Source organism: Anneissia japonica, unplaced genomic scaffold (assembly GCF_011630105.1).
Source record: "Anneissia japonica isolate Jap-2015-1 unplaced genomic scaffold, ASM1163010v1 scaffold288036_len564833_cov171, whole genome shotgun sequence".
Classification (NCBI taxonomy): domain Eukaryota; kingdom Metazoa; phylum Echinodermata; class Crinoidea; order Comatulida; family Comatulidae; genus Anneissia; species Anneissia japonica.
The window spans coordinates 251,394-273,529 of record NW_022706414.1 but is presented as its reverse complement, the minus strand read 5'-3'; the positions used below and the strand labels follow the sequence as shown (position 1 = coordinate 273,529).

The window sequence follows — 22,136 nt, the reverse complement described above, 5'->3', positions numbered from 1 at the left end:
TTTCCTGCATAGATGGAGCTTTGAGTCACGCATGCTACAAGAAGCTATACACTAGGTCGTCAGATTAAAAAAAAATTATTTGCCTATCAAAATAATGTTATTTTGACTGCCAATCTCTAATATTGTGGTTTACAAGCACATTTTGGACCATACTGTACTAAGCCAAAAAACTCTCACATGGAAATTTTTATTCTGGGCCGCCGACTGAGGCTTTGCCAGCCCCTTGGCTCAGACCCCTCCGTCGGACATGTCGGACTCCTCGTCTGCAAATTGCTGGCGCCACCGCGGCTGCTATGGAGTGCAATGTCATTAGATGTCATGGTACAGTTGTAGGCTACTGCTGCATGCGGCGTTGCTTTAATACAGAACAATTAAAATCTATTATAGTTAAAAGATTACTAATTTTGTAGAATATAGGCCTATTCACTTTCATATGTTGGAGGTGTACATTACTGTCCCTCTCATAATTTTAGAGGAAGTACTGTACAGTATAGTACCACCTCTAGGTAGATTTTTCAACATACACTGTCACAGGTCATTGAACATATAGATTGTTTACTGGTAGGCATGGCAATAAAAAATAACTTTGATCAATGAACCATTTTACAATCCCCATAGAATGAGGAAATACTGTTAGGCTTTGTATTAAAAACAATGACAGTAGCCAAATACAGCAATGAGTAAAGGACACTTCAAAAACAAGCAAGCATGGTGTGTCTATTATTATTATAATAATATAAATTTTTTTTATCAGAATTTAATATCGAATATTATTTTTGTTTCTCAACAAAAGTTTGCAAATATATATCCCCTTTATGCACCTTCTGGAAAAAAAATAGTTGTACTACTGAACATCCCAAAGATTAAGAGCAAACATAGCTAGGGAGATCAGGCTCTTTAGCACTGCCAGGCCAAAGGTTCTGGAATAAACTTCCTCTGAACATAAGGCCTAAAAAAAATATTGTTTGTTTGCCCTTCGGCGCCCGCCCCTAGCTCACAGAAAAAAATGGGGGCAGCTTTTTTTTTTTTTTTTTTCACAAATTTTTTTAAAAGTGATCTTTATTTGTCTCCATTTTGTGCAAGAAAGTTGTCGGAATTTGGTTTCTGATGTCCAGTAAGGTATCGCCATTCTAGGATTAAATTCATAGCAAAATATCAATTAAATGGGTTATTTTTATTCAGTCTATGAATCCCTTTAAAAAACAAATAGTTAGACAGGCTTAATTGCAAGCATTGCGATTTAGTATGTTAATTTTGGTGACAGGAGAAAATAAAAACAAAAAACAAACAAAAAAACTTCTCAAGATGCACCTTTATTAATAATTGCTTTTTTGGAAGGTACCACAAGCAAATGACTGTTGGAATGGCGACATATAAATGTAGCGATTGATTGACTGATTGCTACATTGATAATATTATTAAGATAAGATAAGATACAGGTTTTTGAAAAATTTAAATTCTGGGGCAAAAGGGTGGCTAACACTCTTCCACCACCCCTGGTTTTTAAACTTTAATTTGATTTTGCTGTTAAACACCACTTCAGTATGTTAGAATTATCAGTTTTTCCTCCAGAAAATCATTATGAATAGTCATATATACATACACAAAGAGGTTCTAAAAGATTTGACACAATAATCATTGGCTTTGGTGCATGATTCTGTCTATTTATATATAATCTATATATATTTAGAGTTGGTTGAATTGTTATGATTCTTATTGGACTAGAGTAGTTGTTTAATTCTTGGAAATTTTATATTGTGATAAAATAAATTATGCTTTTTGGCAAATTTTTGAATTGACTGGATATTATTAAGTCCTGTTCAGACTATCAAATTTTAATTGACAAAAACATGTGACATGCCTAAATATGGTCATGATGACATCACACCATGACCATATATAGGCACATCATGGCTATATTTGGGCATACAACATTTTTATGTCAAAGAAAATTTTTTAGTCCGGACAGAGCTTTAATCTGAGACATTTTAAAACGCAAGCTCGGTGGTCTAGTGGTTAAGACATCAGGCTAGTTATCTGGAGGTCATGGGTTCGATTCCCACCCGAATCACATGCAAAATTTTTTTCGATAGTATTTGGGGGCATATTGAGTATTCGGCATGATAACACGTCAGGTAGGGCATTAAACATCCCTCTTATATTTTCCTGACGCAAACTAACACACTAACATAATATTTTATATCATTATGTATCCATTAGTGTGTTTGTTAGTGATGTGCTGTGAGAAAGCTGTCTGACAGCAGATGTTGAGTCTTGCTTTGGCTGCCTAGCCAGCCAGCCATAGTTCCAAGTGTTTTGTTTCTTTGACATTTTACTGAATGACATAAATGATAAATATGATATAGAAGGAAAAGCTCATCATCTGGATTGAGGTGTGAAATTTTGCTTCGAGCTACAAGTTAATAAGATAGTTGCTTCATATATAGATTAAAAAATTGTAATGACTTAGTAACAAATTGTAATGACTCAGTAACAAAAAAAAAATTTTGAAAAAAAAAATTCATAACCCATTTTTTATAGGTAGTTATAGATATTGCTTGTATTATCTCAACCATGTATTTTACTTTGTATATCAAAACACCAGCAAACAACCCAAGGGTGAAACTGGCTTTAGCAAAATAAAAATAAAAACCTCCCTCCCTCATCTCTTTTCCAACCTAGATAGAGTGATAAAATAATAGTTTTTATTGGGCCTATACATTTTTAAATATGTGCAGAAATTTCACATATTTTGACATTTCTATATACCAGTATTAAATTGAAAACTCACTCTGGCATTCATTAGCTGTGCCCGTAGGATAAGGAATGTACGATCCACGTTGCCAGGGGCGGTTGTTATAAAGCGGTTGACAAATCTCGCAGTTGTATCCCATTGTGTTATGGTTACAAACACATGATACCACGTTATCTGCATCCTCCTCGCAGAACTGACCATGAAGATTACAATCGCAACTGAATAAAAAGAAAAGAAGATAAGGCAAGACATTTTTATACCTTCATTTTCTATATTATTTTAAAGATCGTCAGAGGAGGGTGGAAAAAAATTTGTTTTCCTATGGCAAATGGTTTTGCCAAAAACATCCCGACGGAAGCAAAAATAAATTAAAATTTTATTGTTGAAATTAAACAGTGTACAGTAGTAAAGGAATGCTTTAAATTTATATTATTCGTTAGAAAGTAATTTGTTAAGATTTCAAAAAAGAAAAATTTTTGTTCCGAAAATTTCCATTTTTTCATGGCAGCGGGTTTGCTATATTGTTCAAAAATAAAATTATATTTTTATTAAAAATCATCTAGTGGGTGGCGTGTACGATAAACAAGGTATAAAAAATCTTGCCAAACTACCATTAACTTGTTAGAGTACAGTATGAGACGCTGATTACAATTCTGCAGGGTGTAGGCATACTGTAATTGAAGCAGTCATGGTACAGAATGTGTTTGACAAGGGGTCCACTGAGGGTCTTTTGTTTACCAAAAATGTTGTATGCCCATATATAGTCATGATGCACTTATATACGGTCATGATGTGATGTCATCATGACCATATTCAGGCATGGCACATGTTTTTGTTAAATAAAATTTGATTTGGACAGGGCTTAGGTTCAAAGGATTAAATCAATATCATTTGGACACATAACAAGATTGTTTAATAATGGGGAAGAGGATTAAACCAATACCTTTCAGTCTCGTATTACCAGATTGTTCAATGGGGGATTAATTTTTCTAAATCCACATAGAAATCAAGATGAATAGAATGGGAGAGGCTCGAATAGGAGGGGTACACCTGTTAAGTGTTTGGGAAATTTCTAAATCTTCACTACAGAAACAGACAATTTTTAAAATGTTGTTATTGTAGAATATTAAAGTTTGTATGATAGCAGAATTGTTTGTTGGTAGTTCATACTGTATACAGTACTGTCTGGACACAAATATGGTACTCTCATTAATATTGTGAAATTGAAGCACACAGTTTAAAATAAAAGTATTTATTAATATCTTTTATTAGTATTATTGGACTGAAAATATCTGGGGGGCTTCTACGGGTTATGGGACTGTCCAGTATATTTCCCTTACAAAAAAAAATAAATAAATAAATTTTACAAATATTTCAAGGGAAGAGTTGTTTTGGTTGTGAGAAAAAATTGAATCCAGTACCCTGCGATAGAAAGGCAAACTATAAAACTAATAAAAACTTACATAACAAAAGCTTCAACATTTGAGATGGCATAGTAATACTGTAATAAATAATAAGGCTGTGCTGTCCACTCCAATCCATTAGTAGCAGGGTACAACAACCGAATACGTAAATCAGTTATCCTTTGGAACTCTTGCAAATCGGTATTAAGTTCATACGCAGCGTAAATATCACCCGGTAAGGGACTATTGGTTAGTAGTCCAAGTCGTGCTTGCATCGGAAAAATAATCTGCCCATTGGAATAAGGCAGCTCTCCGCTATACTGTTCAGAACAGATCACCTCTGTTGGCGTTTCTATTTCCGTATTTTCTTTTGCGATCATTCCAAATTCTGAGCAGTCCTGTGCATAGTATTGATACGGTTCCCACGTTAAGCCGTAGTCACTGGATTTCTCAAGGACCATCATTTGTGGCCTTCCCGATTGGAAAACTATCATTATATCACTGTTTAACAAGTACGTGTGATTAAATTCTAATGTTACGTTCAGGTGCAAAGGTACGGGATAGTCGTACCAGGATATCGACTGCCACCACGTCACTTGACTTAAGTCTTGCGAAGGTTCATCATATATGTTTTCAGGCGGATGCGCAAGGGAATCCATTGTTGCATCACATGAACCACATTCAATTTCCAAATTCTATCAACAGAAGAAAATCAACATACCATGAAAGATACTGTAAGAATTTTCTGTGTAGATGAAGTATGATAAAAAAAAACCCCCATAAATATTAAAGGCTTTCATCATTCACTTTATTAGTGAATGATGAAAGATTATTTTAGGGTTATATAGAGATTCAGATACTTATTCAATTTTATTTGTCCAATATGTAAATAGCTGAGCACAGTTTCGGGTCATTAAAATTTTTATAAAAACATTTGTTCCATATAGATAAAATGTACAAAATAATGGCAAGTAGAATACTAAAAACGAGAACCCCCGGAAAACCCACAGAAATGTGTTTTTCTATTATTAACTCTGTGTTTTGGTGCGCTATTTATAATAAAATCATCAAGTGGTTTGGAATGTAGGCAGATATTTATGGGGGTTCGCTAGAGATTTTCACTGAAACTTTTTCTCACAAAAATTGTCATAGCGCCACTGAACATTGCATTTTGCTGTTGCTGTGGAGATTGGCATCATAAAAATCCTTGCTGATTCATTGACTGAATATTAACAAAAATAAATTTTTAAAAATTTGGTCTCGGGTATGCTCTATGGTACTGTACATAAAATTTATGGTTTGGTTGTTGTAGGCAGAAGTTTGCTGGGATTTATAGGAGGTTTGCAAATCAGGTTTTTTTTTTTTTATGATGTTATGTTAGCTTACATTTTTATTTAAATTTGGTCATTCAGTATGATGTTCTACAGTATTCTACATTATATAGCCGTTATAAAATAGTTTGGTTGATGTACTGTACTGTAGGTGGAGGTTTACAGAAGTCATGGTTTTAAGTGACCTTGTAAGCGCCGTGCAATACTGTAACTGGTTAGATATACACACCTCAGAAGCATTTTAAGAACAAACAAAATTACCAATTATTTTTTCTCTTCTAGACAACCACTGAGACGAGACTCCTTTTATACTTGTTTCGCGAAATTATTTTTTTTAAAGATCGTCAGATGAAAAAAAATAAAAATTTAACATTTTTTTTCTTATTAATAGCAAATAGTTTTGCCAAAAACATCCGAAAGGAGGAGAAAATAATAAAAATTATTGGTGAATTTAAACAGTGTAGTATAAGATGGTTAAATGCTTTTGATTTATATAGAATTAGGGAGAAACACATAATATTTTTTGAAGATTTCAATGCAGTGGGGCGTAATATATATATTTTTTAATTTTATAAATTCTGAAATCTCAATTTTTTTCTTGGCGGTGGGTGCGAAATCATCATTACTGGCAGGTGGCGGGTTCGCAAAACAAGGTATAACAAAGTACAGAAAACAATTGGTGCTGGAGCACTTCATAAAGATAACTTTCATGGCCATACATTAGGTATGTGTCTAAATTACTCAACATTGGATGATGCTATCATCTACACTATAACCTTCGTTTTCCTAATTTATAATAAATCAACATAATTGATAAGCGTTTGATCATAAAAACCATCTTTCTTTCTGGTACAATACACCTAATATGAAATTCTAAGGCCTGAATATTGAATAGACATTGATTGATAATCTTTCACATTTTAGATGACAGCTGTTGCAGGGCAGTGTGTTTTGTAAGGTTGAAGGCATTTAATAGGCCTAACTACTGGTATACAGTAGCACAGGCCATCATGAAGGAAAAAATATTTTAAATGTTCATATAATACTATCCTGTACATAGTTCTGTGTTAAATGCAGTGTATTAAATTTTTTGTGGCCTTTTTGATGTGGTTATCTGTAAATGTTTTAATATTGTACTTATAGGATACACTACCTTAATGGTGTGTGCCACCGTTAAATACATGTACTCCAATAAATTTGAATTCTGAACTCTCTGAAGTATGTGTGGCTGGCGCCATAACTGCATAGGAAGCAGGCTCAAAAGAAACACACGGCAGCAACTGACGGCATCAGAGATTCCTCAACATGAGGTCAAAAAAGGAATAATAGGCAACTCTAGACAGTTGGAGAGTCTAGAAAATTGCTGACAGAGGTCCCAGGGAGGACCAAGCCAAAGGAGCCGCCAAGCCTCAAGAATTTTCCCTAAGTCCCACTGGTGCTACTGACTGTAAAAGGCAGACTTTTCCCCAACGGTGGGGTCCAGCGTTTCATGACAGAGGTCATGACTCACTAGCTGCTGCCGCTGCTAAAATCAAATTCAATATTTCTTGTAAGAAAGGAAAAAACGATTACTGTACTCACAAGGGTACAAAATATTCTTCTTTGCGGATCGCTGCTATATCCACACGTTGCATTTTCTGGTTCCACAATAGGATCAATGCGTAACAAATATAAAGCCTCGGTACTTCCCAGGCACGCGTTATATTCTATCGTTCCATTAATATCCACAGACTCGCAAGGCTGCGTCAGCTGACCTGAACTAAGGCACACTTGTAATATGAGTATAAAAAGCACTGGCCCGTGGAAATTGTTCCGTAAAAAAAATGTTTGGCTTAAACGTGGCAAACACGTTAAAACTGTACTCTGCATCTTGATGACAGGTTAATAAAAAAAAAATTTATAAAAAATCGTCTGTACTCTTGGTTTGGTGATTAGCACCTTTTGTTACTGTTTTTAAAAAAAAATGTTTTGTTGAGTCACGTATGTTGAGACTGGAAGCCCATCGTCACTTTAATAGTAATGCTGCAGTTGGTACAAATTGTAGTTTTCATCAGTGCATCATTCTGAAATTAAAAATAGCATTATTTAATAGTAGATATAGATCCAGTGTAGATCACTGCCTTGTTACTGTAATTATCAGGATCAGTTGACTAATATAAGGCCCATTAAATAATTATTTAGTTTATAATCAACCTATCTAGGCTGGAAAAGTGATGAGGGGGGGGGGGAGAAGGCTTTTTATTTTTATTTCACTAAAGCCAAATCACCCTTTGGTTGTTATCTGGTACATTGATATTCAAAGAAAAATACATGAGTGAGATAATATAAAAAAATATATACTATTTACTTCAAAATGAAAAAACTAATTAAAAAAAAAAAGATTTTTCCAAATTGTTTTTTTTCAATACAAAATTTTATAGGGCCTAAGAGATATTTTATTTAAAAAAATGAACAGTAGCCACTTAAAATTCACTGGTTTAGTAACTGAAGTCTAATTAATGGATCTATAACATCTCAAACTATTGAAAATAAAATACTTATTAATAATAAAACATGCAAAAAAAAAAAAAATAAATAAATAAATAAATAAAATAAAACAAACTTAACAAAACAAAAAAAAAATTTAAAAAAAAATTTAGATAATTACTATCCACTGACACTGTTGGGAAAATGAGAGGACATTTCTCTCTCTCTCTCTCTCTCCCTCAAGTCAATTGAAATAAATAAACAAATCAGCACCATATAAAAAAAGTTGCAACTGAGACCAGGGAATTCTAAATTACACTAACAACCTCCCTGCTTAGAAAGCCATAGCCTAGCCTATTTTAAATTGATAAGTACTAGTAGTAGTTTTCTTTACACTAGGCCTAAGTAGAGATATTGTGTTTATTAATTTATTATTGTTTGTCAAGGTACGCTACTGATAAAAGGTTAAAGCCTGCTGTATTTCACCATTCAATACCAGGGAAGTGATAAATAGGTCTGATATAGCACCTCCTTACAAATGGAGTACTGTGGAACGTAGCATTGTTCAATATTAAGCATGAATTTTTAAGACCAGACTTATGGATCAAGCCAGCGTTCCAACAGGTTGCACTGCAGCTCAGATGTAAGCCGATGACTAGGGCCTAGGCTATAATAATGTGTGGGTGCTATTATAGTCTTATTCTAAACACATTAATTGTAAATACCGAAATACAAACAAAAAGAGCATATTCTATTATCAACTTATCTGAATCTTACTTTTATAACGTACTTACCCACCATCTTCCCATGTTTTAGCGGTTTGTATTTTTGTCGGGGACGCTCTCTCCATGAATGGAGCATTGCTCTCAACTTGTTGAGAAAATATCGATCACTGATTGGTTCTCCGCGTTTAGTCATAAATTCAGCCCTCCCCCTAGTAAAGAGAATAGTATTTGCATCAGCAAAAATTTTGAATTGAATTTATTCGGAATCATTTACGAGATAAACATTACACACATTAAAAAACATCAAGTTACCAAATTACATGGAGATAGATAAAAAGGCCCGAAGCCAGAAGTTTAAAAAATGCAGTAAATATATAGGCTTATCATTTGTTAATAGTTAAAATTGTACTTACTTTCCCTATTATATTTATATAAATTATTATAAGAAAGTATAATACATACTCCAAGTATTGAAATACACGCCATCGTGTTGGGATTCAATATTTTGACATTAATTATGTCATCATCAGGAATGATGATGATGATAAACACAATATCTCTACTTAGGCCTAGTGTAAAGAAAACTACTACTAGTACTTATCAATTTAAAATCATTCCTGATGATGACATAATTAATGTCGAAATATTGAATCCCAACACGATGGCGTGTATTTCAATACTTGGAGTATGTATTATACTTTCTTATCTGAGATTAATCAGTGGACCATAAATTATTATGATCTTTATTATAAGCCCCTCCAACGGAATGATGGGGATGCTTAACAACCCATTTAAGTCCAAGATGACATATTTCCAATGGGGTCTAATAAAACCATCACTTAATAGAAGAGTGTATGTAAAAAAGGTCATAAAAAGTAAGTATGAAATTGATAAAAAGTTGTAATATTAAAAGATAAAGGTAAAAGTACAAAACATGAGCAGTCTCTATTATTGAAGGCTCTTGCTTTAAGGTATTTTTTAATTTTAATCTTAAATCAAGTGAGGGACACCTTTTAATTTGTTGATAAAATATAGTTCTGTCTATTCACTAACTTTATTGATACACTACACTAAAATACAAAGAAAATTAATTTTGTCTTTGATTTTTTTTAAATTATTGTACAGTATTTACATGAAGTGACAAAATAAATAAAATGAAATCATTACTTAGGCCTATGAATAATACTGGAGGGTTGAAATAGTTAAGATAGGATAGCGCACATCTTTCAGATGAGACGTTTGCCTTTAATCGTGTGTAATATCACCCATGTGAACGTTAAAATACTCAGTACACTCTTCGGATCGAAAAAAAGGGATTGTCTCCCGGTGTACATCCCAATTCAGCACCCAAAGGAGAACCCCACTGGAAAGTCTTTGTGGGTTATCCCTGTGTGTGATTCAAGTCAAACACCTATCCTATCCTATAAATGCTATAAGTTTGCAAGATTGAATTTAATGAAGTTAACAATTTTTTTTTTCAATTTTATTCATAAAATCTGGCAAATTTTGATGTTCCCGAGTTCGATTTATACTGTTTCTACATTTTGCCTGCAGCTACTTCGTATTTTTCTAATTTTATAATATAATGATATGATAAAAATCGGAAGGTTTCATTTATGTATAAACTATTTAAAAAGATAAAACATTTCAATCTGAAACATCTCAAAGAGTATTTGTATTCGCAGATTTAAGACATTTTTACTACAAAAATAGCTAAAATTTTTTTCGTCCGTTAATTGGAGGGAAAATAATTATTTTTCTTATTTATTTATTTTTTATTGTAATTTAATAAATTAAATTTCTTCTAGCTCATTACATGTCTATTACATCTTTAATACAGTAGAACCCTCCTTTTGGGCACCCATATTTCGGGGACACCCCAATTAGAGGGCACTTTTCGTGAAATGAGGCGGAATATAATATTATTATTATTATTAAATACTACAGCCAGCCACTATAGGGAGACACTCGACAGGGGATGGGGACAATTTTTGTGTAAATTGGTAAATTCAACACATATTTAACCCCAAATATTACGGAGACACTAAACTATCCTGTCAAATAATACTTCATTCAAATTTGTATTTTTAACAAAAATTCAGCCACAATTTTTATTTTAATCCTTTTCAAAGTAGTTTCTTTATTATTGATTTGTACCGTAATTAAACCAAAATTATAAAGACTTGTTTTATGTACGACTTTGTGATAAAAATGCATATAATACAATTTCACCTTTTATGTCGGTTTCCCCTAAATAGGGTTGCCATGAGGACATCTCATTTTTATTAAAGGGAACACTTTTGGTCCCAAGAAGGTTTGATTGTTTTGGGAAAAAAAATGTAGGCTGTAGAGGGCGTATTTCAAAATGGCAACTCGCATGGTAAGAGTGCATGCTCGAAATTGTATACGATTATCCGGGGGAAAGAACGAGTTTAAAAGGTTGGTTATAATGCTAAATTGTACTAAGCTCTTTAAACTATTTAACAATTTACATGAAAGTATGGCGAGTGTCCAGGCGTCCATTATAGACGTTTGTTTCAATGTAGAGACTATAGCCTAGTATAGTAAATTGTTGACACAACACGCTACTGCACTGCTTCATTCAGGCCACACACGTCACACTACAGGACAGGTCAGGCCTAACCAAGGCTAGGCTAGCCCGAAACGATTGCTGCATGCAATACCACAGACGTGTTTATAAGATCTTTGATGTATACTAAGCTATTGTAAAAAGCCCAAAAGGTACTTACCGGTATCGGTATTAGTTTCCCGCGTAGGGCTGAATACAATAGTATTTACACGTCTGTGTGTGTACAGCATGAGCTCTCGACTTGAAGTGCCGTCCTTTCTCCAAGGGATTACCCGAGTCGGCCGTTCAGTGCGCATGCCCGTAGATACGCCGGTTTGCACAGGTGAGCTAACCCAGGTAATCTGGAGTCATTGCAGGGTGACCTCCAGGGGGTCGTCACTACAGTAGACTGTTGTTATTTTACAGTCTAGCTAGTGGTAGTAAATAAGCACTTTATGCTTCTTTTTACCACTTCTGTCTGCCCAGAAGTTAATGTACTGTAAGTCTAAGGGATTGCCACTTTGAAGTGTAATTAATTAAGAAAAAAAAAAGACCCATTCATCATTTTTGACTTTTCTAATTGTGTCCATGGCATGGTTTTTCAAATACATTATAACATGTTGACTGCCATGCCATGCCTTTTTTCTTTGTTTGATCCAATACACCAAGGCATAAGGGTGCCACCATAATGAAAATCATTTCCGTCAACTGCAGTGAAACACGAACAAACATAAGGTAGTTATTTTAGATCATTACTTCCAGGTCCTTCCCTGAACTTCCAGGGCAAGTGTTTGTATTCTGGCGACCACTTTCAGTCAGTTTTTTGGTCAGGTGTGTACGTGAACTCGCGTCCTTGGCGCTCTGAATGAACCCTGTTGGACGTGAAATCACATCCCTGGCGGGCAAACGTGTAAATATGTAGGCTACAGATTCAATTTTACATTGATTTTCCTTCTGTAACAGATGCAGTGTAACAGGACTACGCTCATTCTGCAGTTCATATGGACAAGCTGGGAAAACTTCCCTGTGTCATCCTCTTCCTGGCATTCCATCCCCTGTGTATGCCACCGTTACAGATCATTCCTGTGATACGCAAGTAACAACGTTAGAGAATGGGATGAGGGTCGCATCACAGAATATGTTTGGCCAGTTTTGTACTGTTGGTGGTAAGTTACGTGGCCAAAAGTTTTACTCGTTCTATGTGTCATTAACAGATTATCTTGACAAACACCAACTTTTCTACACATACGGTACCAATCCGCAATACGTATTGGACAAAGTAAAGTAAGACAGCATTTGCCGTAAATGATATTTTGCATGTAGTTGTCAAACACAAGCACAATGCTGTTGCATTGTGCAGCTGTCACCTGGCAAAACAACGTAATTCACATTTTTGTCAATTTGGAGGTAATATCATTTGGGAGTATAAAACTCCTGAATTACTGGTACCTCTGAAAATTCCAGGTTTCAACAATGAGTTTTCACTTTATGCTTGAAAACATAAAATCCAGTTATTTTCCATGGTAAAACAATGTAACTGAAAGATTACGGGGCAGAAGATACATTGTTTTCCCTCGGAATAGTAAATTATTTTTTGCTGATGGGGTTTGGGACAAAAAAATATGTTGTTCTGCCTTAGATTTAGAATGACATGCTATTTTGTCTGTTCAATTATTTGTCAAGTACTTTGAGGGTACATTACCAAATGCTCTCACAATTTGGCAAAAAAAGTACATGCCATGGAACAAAAGATAACAAATTGATTTTCCTCTCTTGTATAAAGTTTTGATTGATTCAGGGTCACGATTTGAGCTGCCTTATACTTCAGGGATATCTCACTTCCTTGAAAAGCTAGCCTTTGGTGTAAGTACATCATTTCTTATTAAGTTTACCATGCAGTGCTATGTTGTACAATAATATATTAAACATAAAGTATGAAAATTGTATGTTTCTGCCAGTTTGAATGTAGACTGTAGGTTGATACATCACAGAACCATATGACACTGCTTCATTTTAAATATTTCCACTTTTTAATCTGTTATATATTGTATACAGTATTTGTTGCAGTGTTAATTTAGCTGTCATGTCAATCAAAATATATGGACCAATCAAAAGTTCTTGAATCTTAGAATTAATATATTTCTTTTGAAATGATTAAATAATAAATCACATAATCAGATAACTATTTACACAAAAATTAAATAATGCAATTGTTTACATCTCAAAATTGTTAATTTTATTTGATTTTCTTTTATTACAGTCCACAGAAAAATTTAAAGATAGAGATGAAATTTTAAAGCGATTAGAAAATTATGGTGGAATTTGTGATTGTCAGACATCAAGGTAAACAAAAATAATTGTTTCTTTTTCATATTCATGCTGCTCATCTCACTTTAAAACAAATTAATATAAAAGCATGTACAGATTAGATCACAGAAGAGACCTGGCTTTAAAGTACTTTTTGTTGAATTTGTTTTGGTTCTAGGGATACAATGGTGTATGGCATCTCAGCCGAGCGGGAAGGCCTACCTGAAGTCATTGATATATTATCAGAAGTTGTACTCAGACCTAGAATAACAGATGCAGAGGTACCGCTAGCGTATTGTAATCATGCTTTTGGCTAAGTGTTTGGGATTTTCCTTTATAGCATATCATAAAATATGGCAGCTTCCCACCAATAGGAATTAATTATTCAAATCATCAAAAAGCTCACATTTTAACAGGCTAAGCAAGTTGTTAATTCCCAGTGAAACAAAAAAAGACCCTATAAAAAAAATTCTTAATTTACTACCAACCAATTTAATGACCTATGTCAAACAGTATTAAAAGTATTGTAAAGATATTTAAGTGTTTGAGATCATAAATTAAAATGATAAATAATATGAAAATGAAAATGTATGTTTAAGATGATGATATTTATTATAAAATATAAATTCATGTTGTTTTATTTAATATTTATTACAAGTTTGAAGATGTTGGCATTGGGATCCAGTTTGAATTAGAAGACCTTGCAATGAGACCAGATCCAGAACCACTTCTCACAGAGATGATTCACGCTGTAAGTATATTTAGCATACTAGTACTAGTATTGCCTCTGCCAAAGAGGTTATGTATTTAGTGCCAGTGGTGTATCTAGGAGCCTTGAAATTCAGGAGCTTATTCGGGGAGAGGGGTACGTTTAAGTCAGGGACCTCAAGCATAATTTTGTGTATATCTAGATGTTGTAGTTGGATTTTGATTTATTCGGTGTAAACAACAAGAATAACCCACGAAAGTCTGAAGAAGACTTATTTCCAACTTACTGGTACTGGTATGGGCATTTATAATGCACTTCTTCCTTGCGGTTTTCTTTTCCCTAATCATTAGGTCCACATGCCAAGTGTTGCTGCTGGTAATCAGCGAAGGAGCAGGCAACCTTACCAGATACCCATTTATATACTCCTGGGTAGAGAGAAGCAGTGCAGATCAAGTGTCTTGCTCAAGGACACAAGTGAAATGCACAGTGAAGGATTGAAACCCCGACCTCGAGGTTGGTAAACCAAACCGTTTCCGCTGCACCAAACCACTTCAGTAGACAATCCCCTACTCTATTCCCAAGAGTGTACTGAGTTCTTTAACGTGCACACGGGACCAACGGCTTAAACGTCTCATCCAAAAAAAAACGGCGCCAAGAGATCTCCATAGTTCAGTGCACACACAATGGCTACCACCAGTTTAGCCAACTCAGCTAAGCTGCTCTCATAGAATATGTTTATGTCTCACAATATATGTTTATTTTTCTTTTACATACAGGCAGCTTTTAGAAATAACACACTTGGTCAGGCCAAGTTCTGTAGTTTGGAGAATATTCCAAAGATCAGCCGTAAAACTTTAATGCAATTTTTGAATGTCCACCACACACCCTCAAGGATGGTGCTTGCCGGTGTCGGAATGGAGCATGAGGTTCTTGTGGATCAGGTGAGGAAGCACTTCCTTGGGAGCTCGATGTCATGGAATACACCAGAGATCCTAGAGCTGGGTGGCAATATAGACAGGTCAATGGCACAGTATACTGGTGGTATAGAAAAGGTGCGTTGAAAATATATCACGATTACGATGTTAGCGCTTATCAAATCACAGCAATTTCTCTTTTAAGTGTTTAAGCCCTATAAGATATGTTTTATTCATTCAGGAAAAAAATACATTACACTACCATGCATTGTTTACATTATTAATTTACTTTATCCAAAGGTTGAAAAAGACATGTCAAACATAGCCCCAGGCACACCTATCCCAGAACTGGCTCACCTCGTCCTCGGCCTTGAAAGCTGCGGCCATCAAGATCCTGATTTTGTTGCCTTCGCAGTTCTCAATATGTTAATGGGAGGAGGCGGATCATTCTCAGCAGGGGGCCCTGGTAAGGGTATGTACACACGTTTGTACCTCAACGTCTTAAATCGCTACCACTGGATGTACAGCGCCACCGCCGTTCATTACAGCTACGAAGATAGCGGAATATTTTGTATTCACGCCAGTACACACCCATCAATGGTAGGTTGAAGATAATTCCCATTCTTATTTTAAGTTATACGTCTGTTGTAATAATATGCTTTGTATGTTTCTGAGTATATAAAATTGTCTTTCTGCTTGAGATTTTGGTAACATTCCTTGCCTTTCAAACTGAGGATTATAAAAGTTATAGCCTGGTAGCTTACTAAACTAAGTGCTTTTCAATCCAGTGATTTAGGGAGTTTCAAATTGGTAGTGTGTAATGGGTCTTGCTTCACACTAAGGAATAATAAATTAGGTCAAGATCGGAATATTTTTGGTGGGAAACACATCAAGTGTAACCCACTAAGTCTAGAGACTTGTTTCCAGTGGAGTCCTTCTGGTGATGAATTGGTCAGTACACCAAAAAAAATAGTGTACTGTACTGCATTCTTTAACATCCACATGTGACATTTTATACACAGAGCCAATGGTTTTTACGTCTCATCCGAGAGGCGGTGTGGTATCGTCATTTGTATTTCGGCTTTCCAGCCGAAACACAAGGACAGCAGCGGATGTAATTGAACCCATGATCAAAGACCTAAAAGGATCTCCATGGTTGAGCGCACACAGTGGCTACCACCAGTTTACTGAGCTACGCTGCTCTCACTCTTTCACAAATTGAGTGTAGAGTAGCAAATATTTGCAGTGGTGGATCCAGGAATTCGAAATGGGGGGGGGGCCCCAGGGAGGGACTTTCACAGATGCAAGGCATAGATTCTCTAAGAAAATTTATGATTATGGCTCCTCTAGATGGCCGGAAATGGCATAAATTTGAATATAATTTTCTTTTTTCTCCAATTTTGTTTTTATTTAAAAAAATAAAAAAATTAGGGGGAATGGGGTATGAGTTGTTTAGGCCCCTTTAAATCTGCCACTGATTTATAGATATTTATAGATATTTGAAAAAAAAAATGTTATAAAAAAGAATGAAATTTTGTTTGGGTACACAGCTGAAGGATCTAGTTGAGGTGTTGACAAAGGAGTTTGTGAAGATGGCTGGCAGAGTTGAAGATGTTGAGCTTGAGAGGGCTAAGACACAATTGCAGTCCATGTTGATGATGAATCTGGAGGCTCGACCTGTAGTGTTTGAGGACATCGGCCGACAAGTCCTTGCCACAGGAACCAGGAAAAATCCAGAGGAATTTTGTGAAATGATAGGTGTGGTATTATGTCTTCATAATTCTGATTAATTTGATTTCTTGATTATTTTTTTTTCTTTGGACTGATTCCCCCCCCCCCAGTTTTTCTTGTATGTTTATTGTAAATATGATAAAATTTTAAATAGGCCTAATTTGAAATTTTCTATTATAATTTATAAATATTTAGTTGTTTTAAGGGGTATACCCTGTCCAGCATTCAAATTTGTGTTTTTCTTGTATTGTATTTTATTGTCATTGCTTTTGTCAAAGTTGGTCAAATAAATAAATGAAATGATGGAATGAAATGATATGTCATGTTGAGTTTTAAAAATTTAATATTTACTGTATACAACTTTTTTCTAGAAAGAAAATTGACTCAAAAATATATTATTATAAGTTTTAAGTACCAAAGTCTACAAAAATTCATAAAAATAATATAGACTCTAATCTATTTTGGTTACTATCTTATATGATCTCACAAAAATCCTCACAATTTTTGTAAAAATTCTCCCTGACCTCACTGTTTAGATTCTGAAGAGAAACCGTTATGCTAATGTCCTATCTTGTATTATTTAAAGGTTTATAAACTAAGACTCATCCCAACTGTCAGGGAGTGAAGACTAATCAACGACCTGTCTCTTATACACATCTATATATATATATATATATATATATATACTTCAGAAAAAAAAATTGAAAAATTAAATTCCATATTTGAATTGCTTAATTGAAGTTACTTAAAATTAAAGCTAAAAACAGTGGTTAAACCCTGTTTTTCCTCAGTTTTTTTATATTAAAAAATTTGTATCTTAATAATCAAGTTTTCTGTCAGAAGCCCTTGGAACAATCAGTTGTAGACCAATATTAGAATATGCTGATGTTGTGTGGCACCCTGGCCTCACTCAAGATTTAAGTAACACTATTGAAGCGATACAGAAAAGGGCATGCCATATAATCTTAGGCAAACATTTCAATTCTTATGAACATGCCTTGGGCATATGTGAACTTGAACTGCTCTCGGAAAGGAGGGTGGCACACTGTCTCAAATTCGCCAAGGGTCTCACTTTAACCTCTCATTCTTCTGATCTGGTACCACACACTCGTTAATGCAGCCACAATAAAAATCTCGGCAATGGTAACAAAATCACGCAATTTTCCATTAAAACAAATAGATTTTTCAATAGTCCAATCCCGTACTATATCCGATTACTCAATAATTCATAAACAGCAATGTTACCCTTGATGATTTGAGTGTGCCACCTTCCTTCCCGATTGGTGCTACAAATTTTTGGTCCAAATAATAATAATATTAATAATAATAATAATTATAATAATAAAATAATAATTTTTTTTTCTATATATATATATTTATTTTTTATTTATTTATTTTTTTATATGTATTTCTTGTATCTTTTTTTTTTTAAATATTTTAATGTTTTTGCCGCTTTCTTGCCCATAACTTTTGTAATATTACAAGCAATTTGGCCCATTGGGCCACCATTTGTAATACCTCTGAGTGTTTCATCAATAAAGTGAAAGTGAGTGAGAACATTGTCAAAAAATGTTCTACAGCTGACAACTGGCTCTAAAAATGTTGATTTGTTTGTATGCATTTTGCTTCTCTAAAATAATAAATATTATTCTTCCAGGAAAAATTTCCAGTCAAGATATTCAAAGAGTTGCAAGCCGAATGCTTCAAGCTAAACCTTGCATAGCTGCTCTTGGGGACCTCAAGTACCTGCCGTCTTTTGAAGATATTCGGGCAGCTTTTTCCAGCAAAGATGGTAGCCTTCCACGTTCGAAACTCGCTTCTATCTTTAAACGATAGTAATGTAATAACAGAAATAACTGATTGTTTTTTTTTTATACATAAAAAAAGTTTGTTTTATATATATATATTTCTTTTTATAATGCACAGAGTGGCTCTGTGTAGAGAAGAAGCTGAAAAGATAAAAAAAAAAATAGGCTTGTATGCTGTGAACCATATTAATGGGTTTACCATGACCATATGAAACTCGCCATTCCAAGACCTGCATCAGTGACCAAAAAATTGAAATTGACTTTTTAGTATATTCTTTATTCTCCACCTTATAAGCTTTAAGATGATGTGGCCATTTACTGGAATCGATTTACTTTTGCCAAAGTTATGAGTAAAAGTATTATGCGTCGTCTGTACTAAAGTATACAATCCTGCCACATTCTTATGCTAATTACTCGGTTTAACAATCAACGACAGTATGCTGGTTTTGGGAGGGCAAGCCTCATATGGTGTATGGGTCTGTGCCATGGGATAGTCTTGTTTTGTTAATATTTGACAGAGGAGAAGATAGGTCTAAAGATAGTATGAAACAAACTCCAAAAAGATGAATATGAACTAATAAAATTTGAATCTATAGAATCAATAATGGCTTGTATCACTTTTTTTGGAGTTTGTTTCTACTATCTTATGTCAAACTTATCGGTGAACCCCATGGTTGAAGCATGGTTCAACGATCCGAAATTCAGCGGTGGGAAAATCCAACGATGCGAAATCCTGTGATGTGAAACCAGTGAAGCGAGACCTAGACTGGTCACCAGGTTGTCGCCGAGAGGGGTTGTTGGAGTCCAGAAAAAAAATAGCATTTTTTATGTTCGGTGAGATTAAAATTTGGTGATTTTTTGTTTTATAGTTTAAAGTATAAAGCTTTCCGACAAAAACTTCCAACCACAACATGATAAAATAAAGCCTACTAGTGATCCATGCTTCACTCAAAGTCGACTTGGTGTTCAAATCAATATTCAAAAGTGTTTTTTTTTTGGCGAATTATTGGTGAGCCTGCAAGTAGGTTGGCCCACCCTCTAAAATTGTTAGATGGGCTTCCACCCACCTGTGCTGCCGCCCACCTGTGCCGCCGCCAGTGGTCTGTATATATGACACCCCATTACATACACTAAATTGGCAAATGGAAGAAAGGGATCCCATGTTTATTATTGTTATGAGAGATTGCAAAAACTGTATTATGACCAGTACTTTATCAATGGCATACCAAGGATTTCGAAAAGGGTGGTGCCGAGTAGTATAAATTCTTGTTGAAATTTTATTCATTACTGTGTATGACCAATAAAATGAACTTGACTGTGAAAAATAATGCACAAAATAAGACCAGTAGAAGTGGTGTATAAATAGAAAAAAAAAAAACAAGGATTTTTTTCCCTGATGCTTGTTAATGTATAATGCTGCCTTTGGATACGCCACTATTTATTGTAGAGTATTGGGTACTAGAATTTAAGACCTGGTTTTTATTATTTTTTTTTTAGCCAGAGGTAAAGTATACAAATACACAAAGTGAAGTGAATTTATGGCATCGCCAAAATACTGTACATGTTATATTTGCAGTGGCCTGTTAATGTAGGTGGAGTAGAACCTTAATCAAAGGGACACCAGGACCACTGAATATTAGTGTCTCCTTAAATAAGATTGGCCTCAATGTTAAAAGATATAATTCCATTTGTTTGATTTTGTTTTGGCTCCATAAATTTGCTGACAAGGGATCTAAACCAAAGGACCGACGAGAGCCTCGGTCAGGGTCCCAGAATGTATAAACCTGGTAGGGTTCACGGGGTGAGTTTTTATGGCTTAGTATTTTCCAAATTATGCTTTTAGACCACAATATTAGGGATTGGCAATCAACATTATTTTTTTCTATAAGCAAATTTTTGCCCTCCAACGATCACTCCAACTGGTTTGGTGTCTAAAAAAGGTTCCCTTTAATAGAATTGTCCTACACGATTGTTCTACGGTACTGTATTCTAAAAAAGTAAATCATGTTTGGATTGTATTGTAGGCCTACGGGGAGTGGACGATATGGATTAAAGATTCTCTTTGAACTATTAAAACCAGTAACATTATATATCATTTTGTCGTTTTTTTAACTTAAGTTGTTATATACGATACCGGTAGTATATTACATCCTCCAAATATCGAAATTGGATTCAATATTTCGACATTAAGTATGTCATCAAGTATGCCATCATCAGGTTTCTGATGATTTGCGAGAAAGTTTCACATTTTAAGTGTTCATAAATTTCCCATTGATTATTCTTTCGAGTAGAAAAATTGTTATAATTACTGTCACATAATTTATCATAAAATCTGAAATCTGGATGGAGACTTACAAATGCAATGCACAGAAATCAACATAGTTTCTACGTGAACAGAAGGGTCGCGCCAGCGAGGGGACTGGGGACAGGGCCCTCGTCAGGGAGAGCTTCCCCCAGCGGGCCCCCCCCCCCCCACGCCATCGGGGAGAAAAAGGACAATTCGTCGGGGAGGAAAAAAAATTATATGTATTTTCTACATAATAGTAGACTCTAAAATCGATTAAATATGCCTTTGAAGCCCCTAAATTGTCAAAATGTTCGGGGGTATCTCCCCCTGGACCACTTTCGAAACCTTTTAATTGAAGCTCGACCAAGCCCACATTGCTTTGGTCGGGCAAATCTGACCCCTCCTCGGGGGCATCGGATCCCCGTCGAGGACCTTGGCCCAACCGTCGGGCAAATCCTGGTGCCACCCCTGCGTGAGCACAGCAATTGTCGTGCACGTCCTGTATTCAAAATAGTATATTGTGAGGGATATTATGTTTAATTTGTTATGAAAATAGTGTCATGTTGATATCTGTTAATTGCGATGCTGTTCATACATAAAACTTAGAGAATGAAAAATCAGTTGCTTTAGTCGGATTTGAATTCCCAACGAAGACTAGTGGCCCAGTTGGTTAAGGCATCTTATATAGTCAGTAGAACGTCCCGGGTTTGAATCCCGCTTGTGGCGGATTCTTTTTAGCATACATTTATGTCTACTAACTACGACCCATTGACAATACTAATAACAACCTCCAAATTAATGTAGAAACAATGATTATAAACACAACAAAGTTAACTTTACTCATTTCAATTTTATTAAGCACACTTTTTTATTTAGACTAGCCTACACCAAAATGAGAATATCAATCAAAATTTTGAATAGGTCATATGAAAAAAAAATGAGATTTTTATTAGACGGTACATTAGCATATCTGATGAATAAACAAGATTGATTCCTTTGACTCTTCGCCAGCTTGCACTTGCCTGCCCACAAGTTTGGAAATATAATTAACATGGCTTTAATAGGTTATTAATGAGGTCTTATTTCTTATTATGCCTATTGGTTATCGATTGTATGTTTTATATATATTAT

The 22,136-nt window shown here is 34.8% G+C and overlaps 2 protein-coding genes across 3 annotated transcripts in view; one reads left to right on the top strand and one right to left on the bottom strand.

Annotated features, from left to right (window-relative positions):
- The window catches only part of LOC117106121 (laminin subunit beta-1-like), a 37,638-nt gene extending 28,795 nt beyond the window's left edge, over positions 1 to 8,843 (bottom strand). Inside the window, exons 1-4 of one of the 2 annotated variants that reach the window (XM_033247468.1) lie at positions 8,750 to 8,843; positions 7,071 to 7,552; positions 4,219 to 4,853; positions 2,792 to 2,973 (exon numbers count right to left, since the gene is read on the bottom strand). In XM_033247468.1, the coding sequence (XP_033103359.1) occupies positions 2,792 to 2,973; positions 4,219 to 4,853; positions 7,071 to 7,358 (1,105 nt within the window). In that variant the 5' untranslated portion in view covers positions 7,359 to 7,552; positions 8,750 to 8,843. The remainder of the gene's footprint in view (positions 1 to 2,791; positions 2,974 to 4,218; positions 4,854 to 7,070; positions 7,553 to 8,749) is intronic. The other variant, XM_033247469.1, reaches the window with a different exon arrangement.
- Positions 8,844 to 11,033: 2,190 nt separating this feature from the next.
- LOC117106131 (mitochondrial-processing peptidase subunit alpha-like) lies at positions 11,034 to 20,808 on the top strand. The gene is made up of 10 exons (XM_033247479.1): positions 11,034 to 11,119; positions 12,213 to 12,415; positions 13,033 to 13,112; positions 13,510 to 13,592; positions 13,735 to 13,837; positions 14,215 to 14,307; positions 15,042 to 15,317; positions 15,480 to 15,779; positions 16,730 to 16,937; positions 18,568 to 20,808. The coding sequence occupies exons 1-10, from the start codon at positions 11,046 to 11,048 to the stop codon at positions 18,744 to 18,746; spliced, it is 1,599 nt and encodes a 532-aa protein (XP_033103370.1). The 5' UTR covers positions 11,034 to 11,045; the 3' UTR covers positions 18,747 to 20,808.
- The last annotated feature ends 1,328 nt before the right edge of the window (positions 20,809 to 22,136 follow it).

What these genes read in the sequence shown, in the direction of transcription:
- LOC117106131 (XM_033247479.1), top strand. Translation starts at nt 11,046, where the DNA reads ATGGCAACTCGCATGGTAAGAGTGCATGCTCGAAATTGTATACGATTA. An exon ending in CCAGTTTTGTACTGTTGGTG is followed by an intron (nt 12,416 to 13,032) that starts GTAAGTTACGTG and finishes TCTTGTATAAAG; the next exon opens with TTTTGATTGATTCAGGGTCA. An exon ending in ATACTGGTGGTATAGAAAAG is followed by an intron (nt 15,318 to 15,479) that starts GTGCGTTGAAAA and finishes CTTTATCCAAAG; the next exon opens with GTTGAAAAAGACATGTCAAA.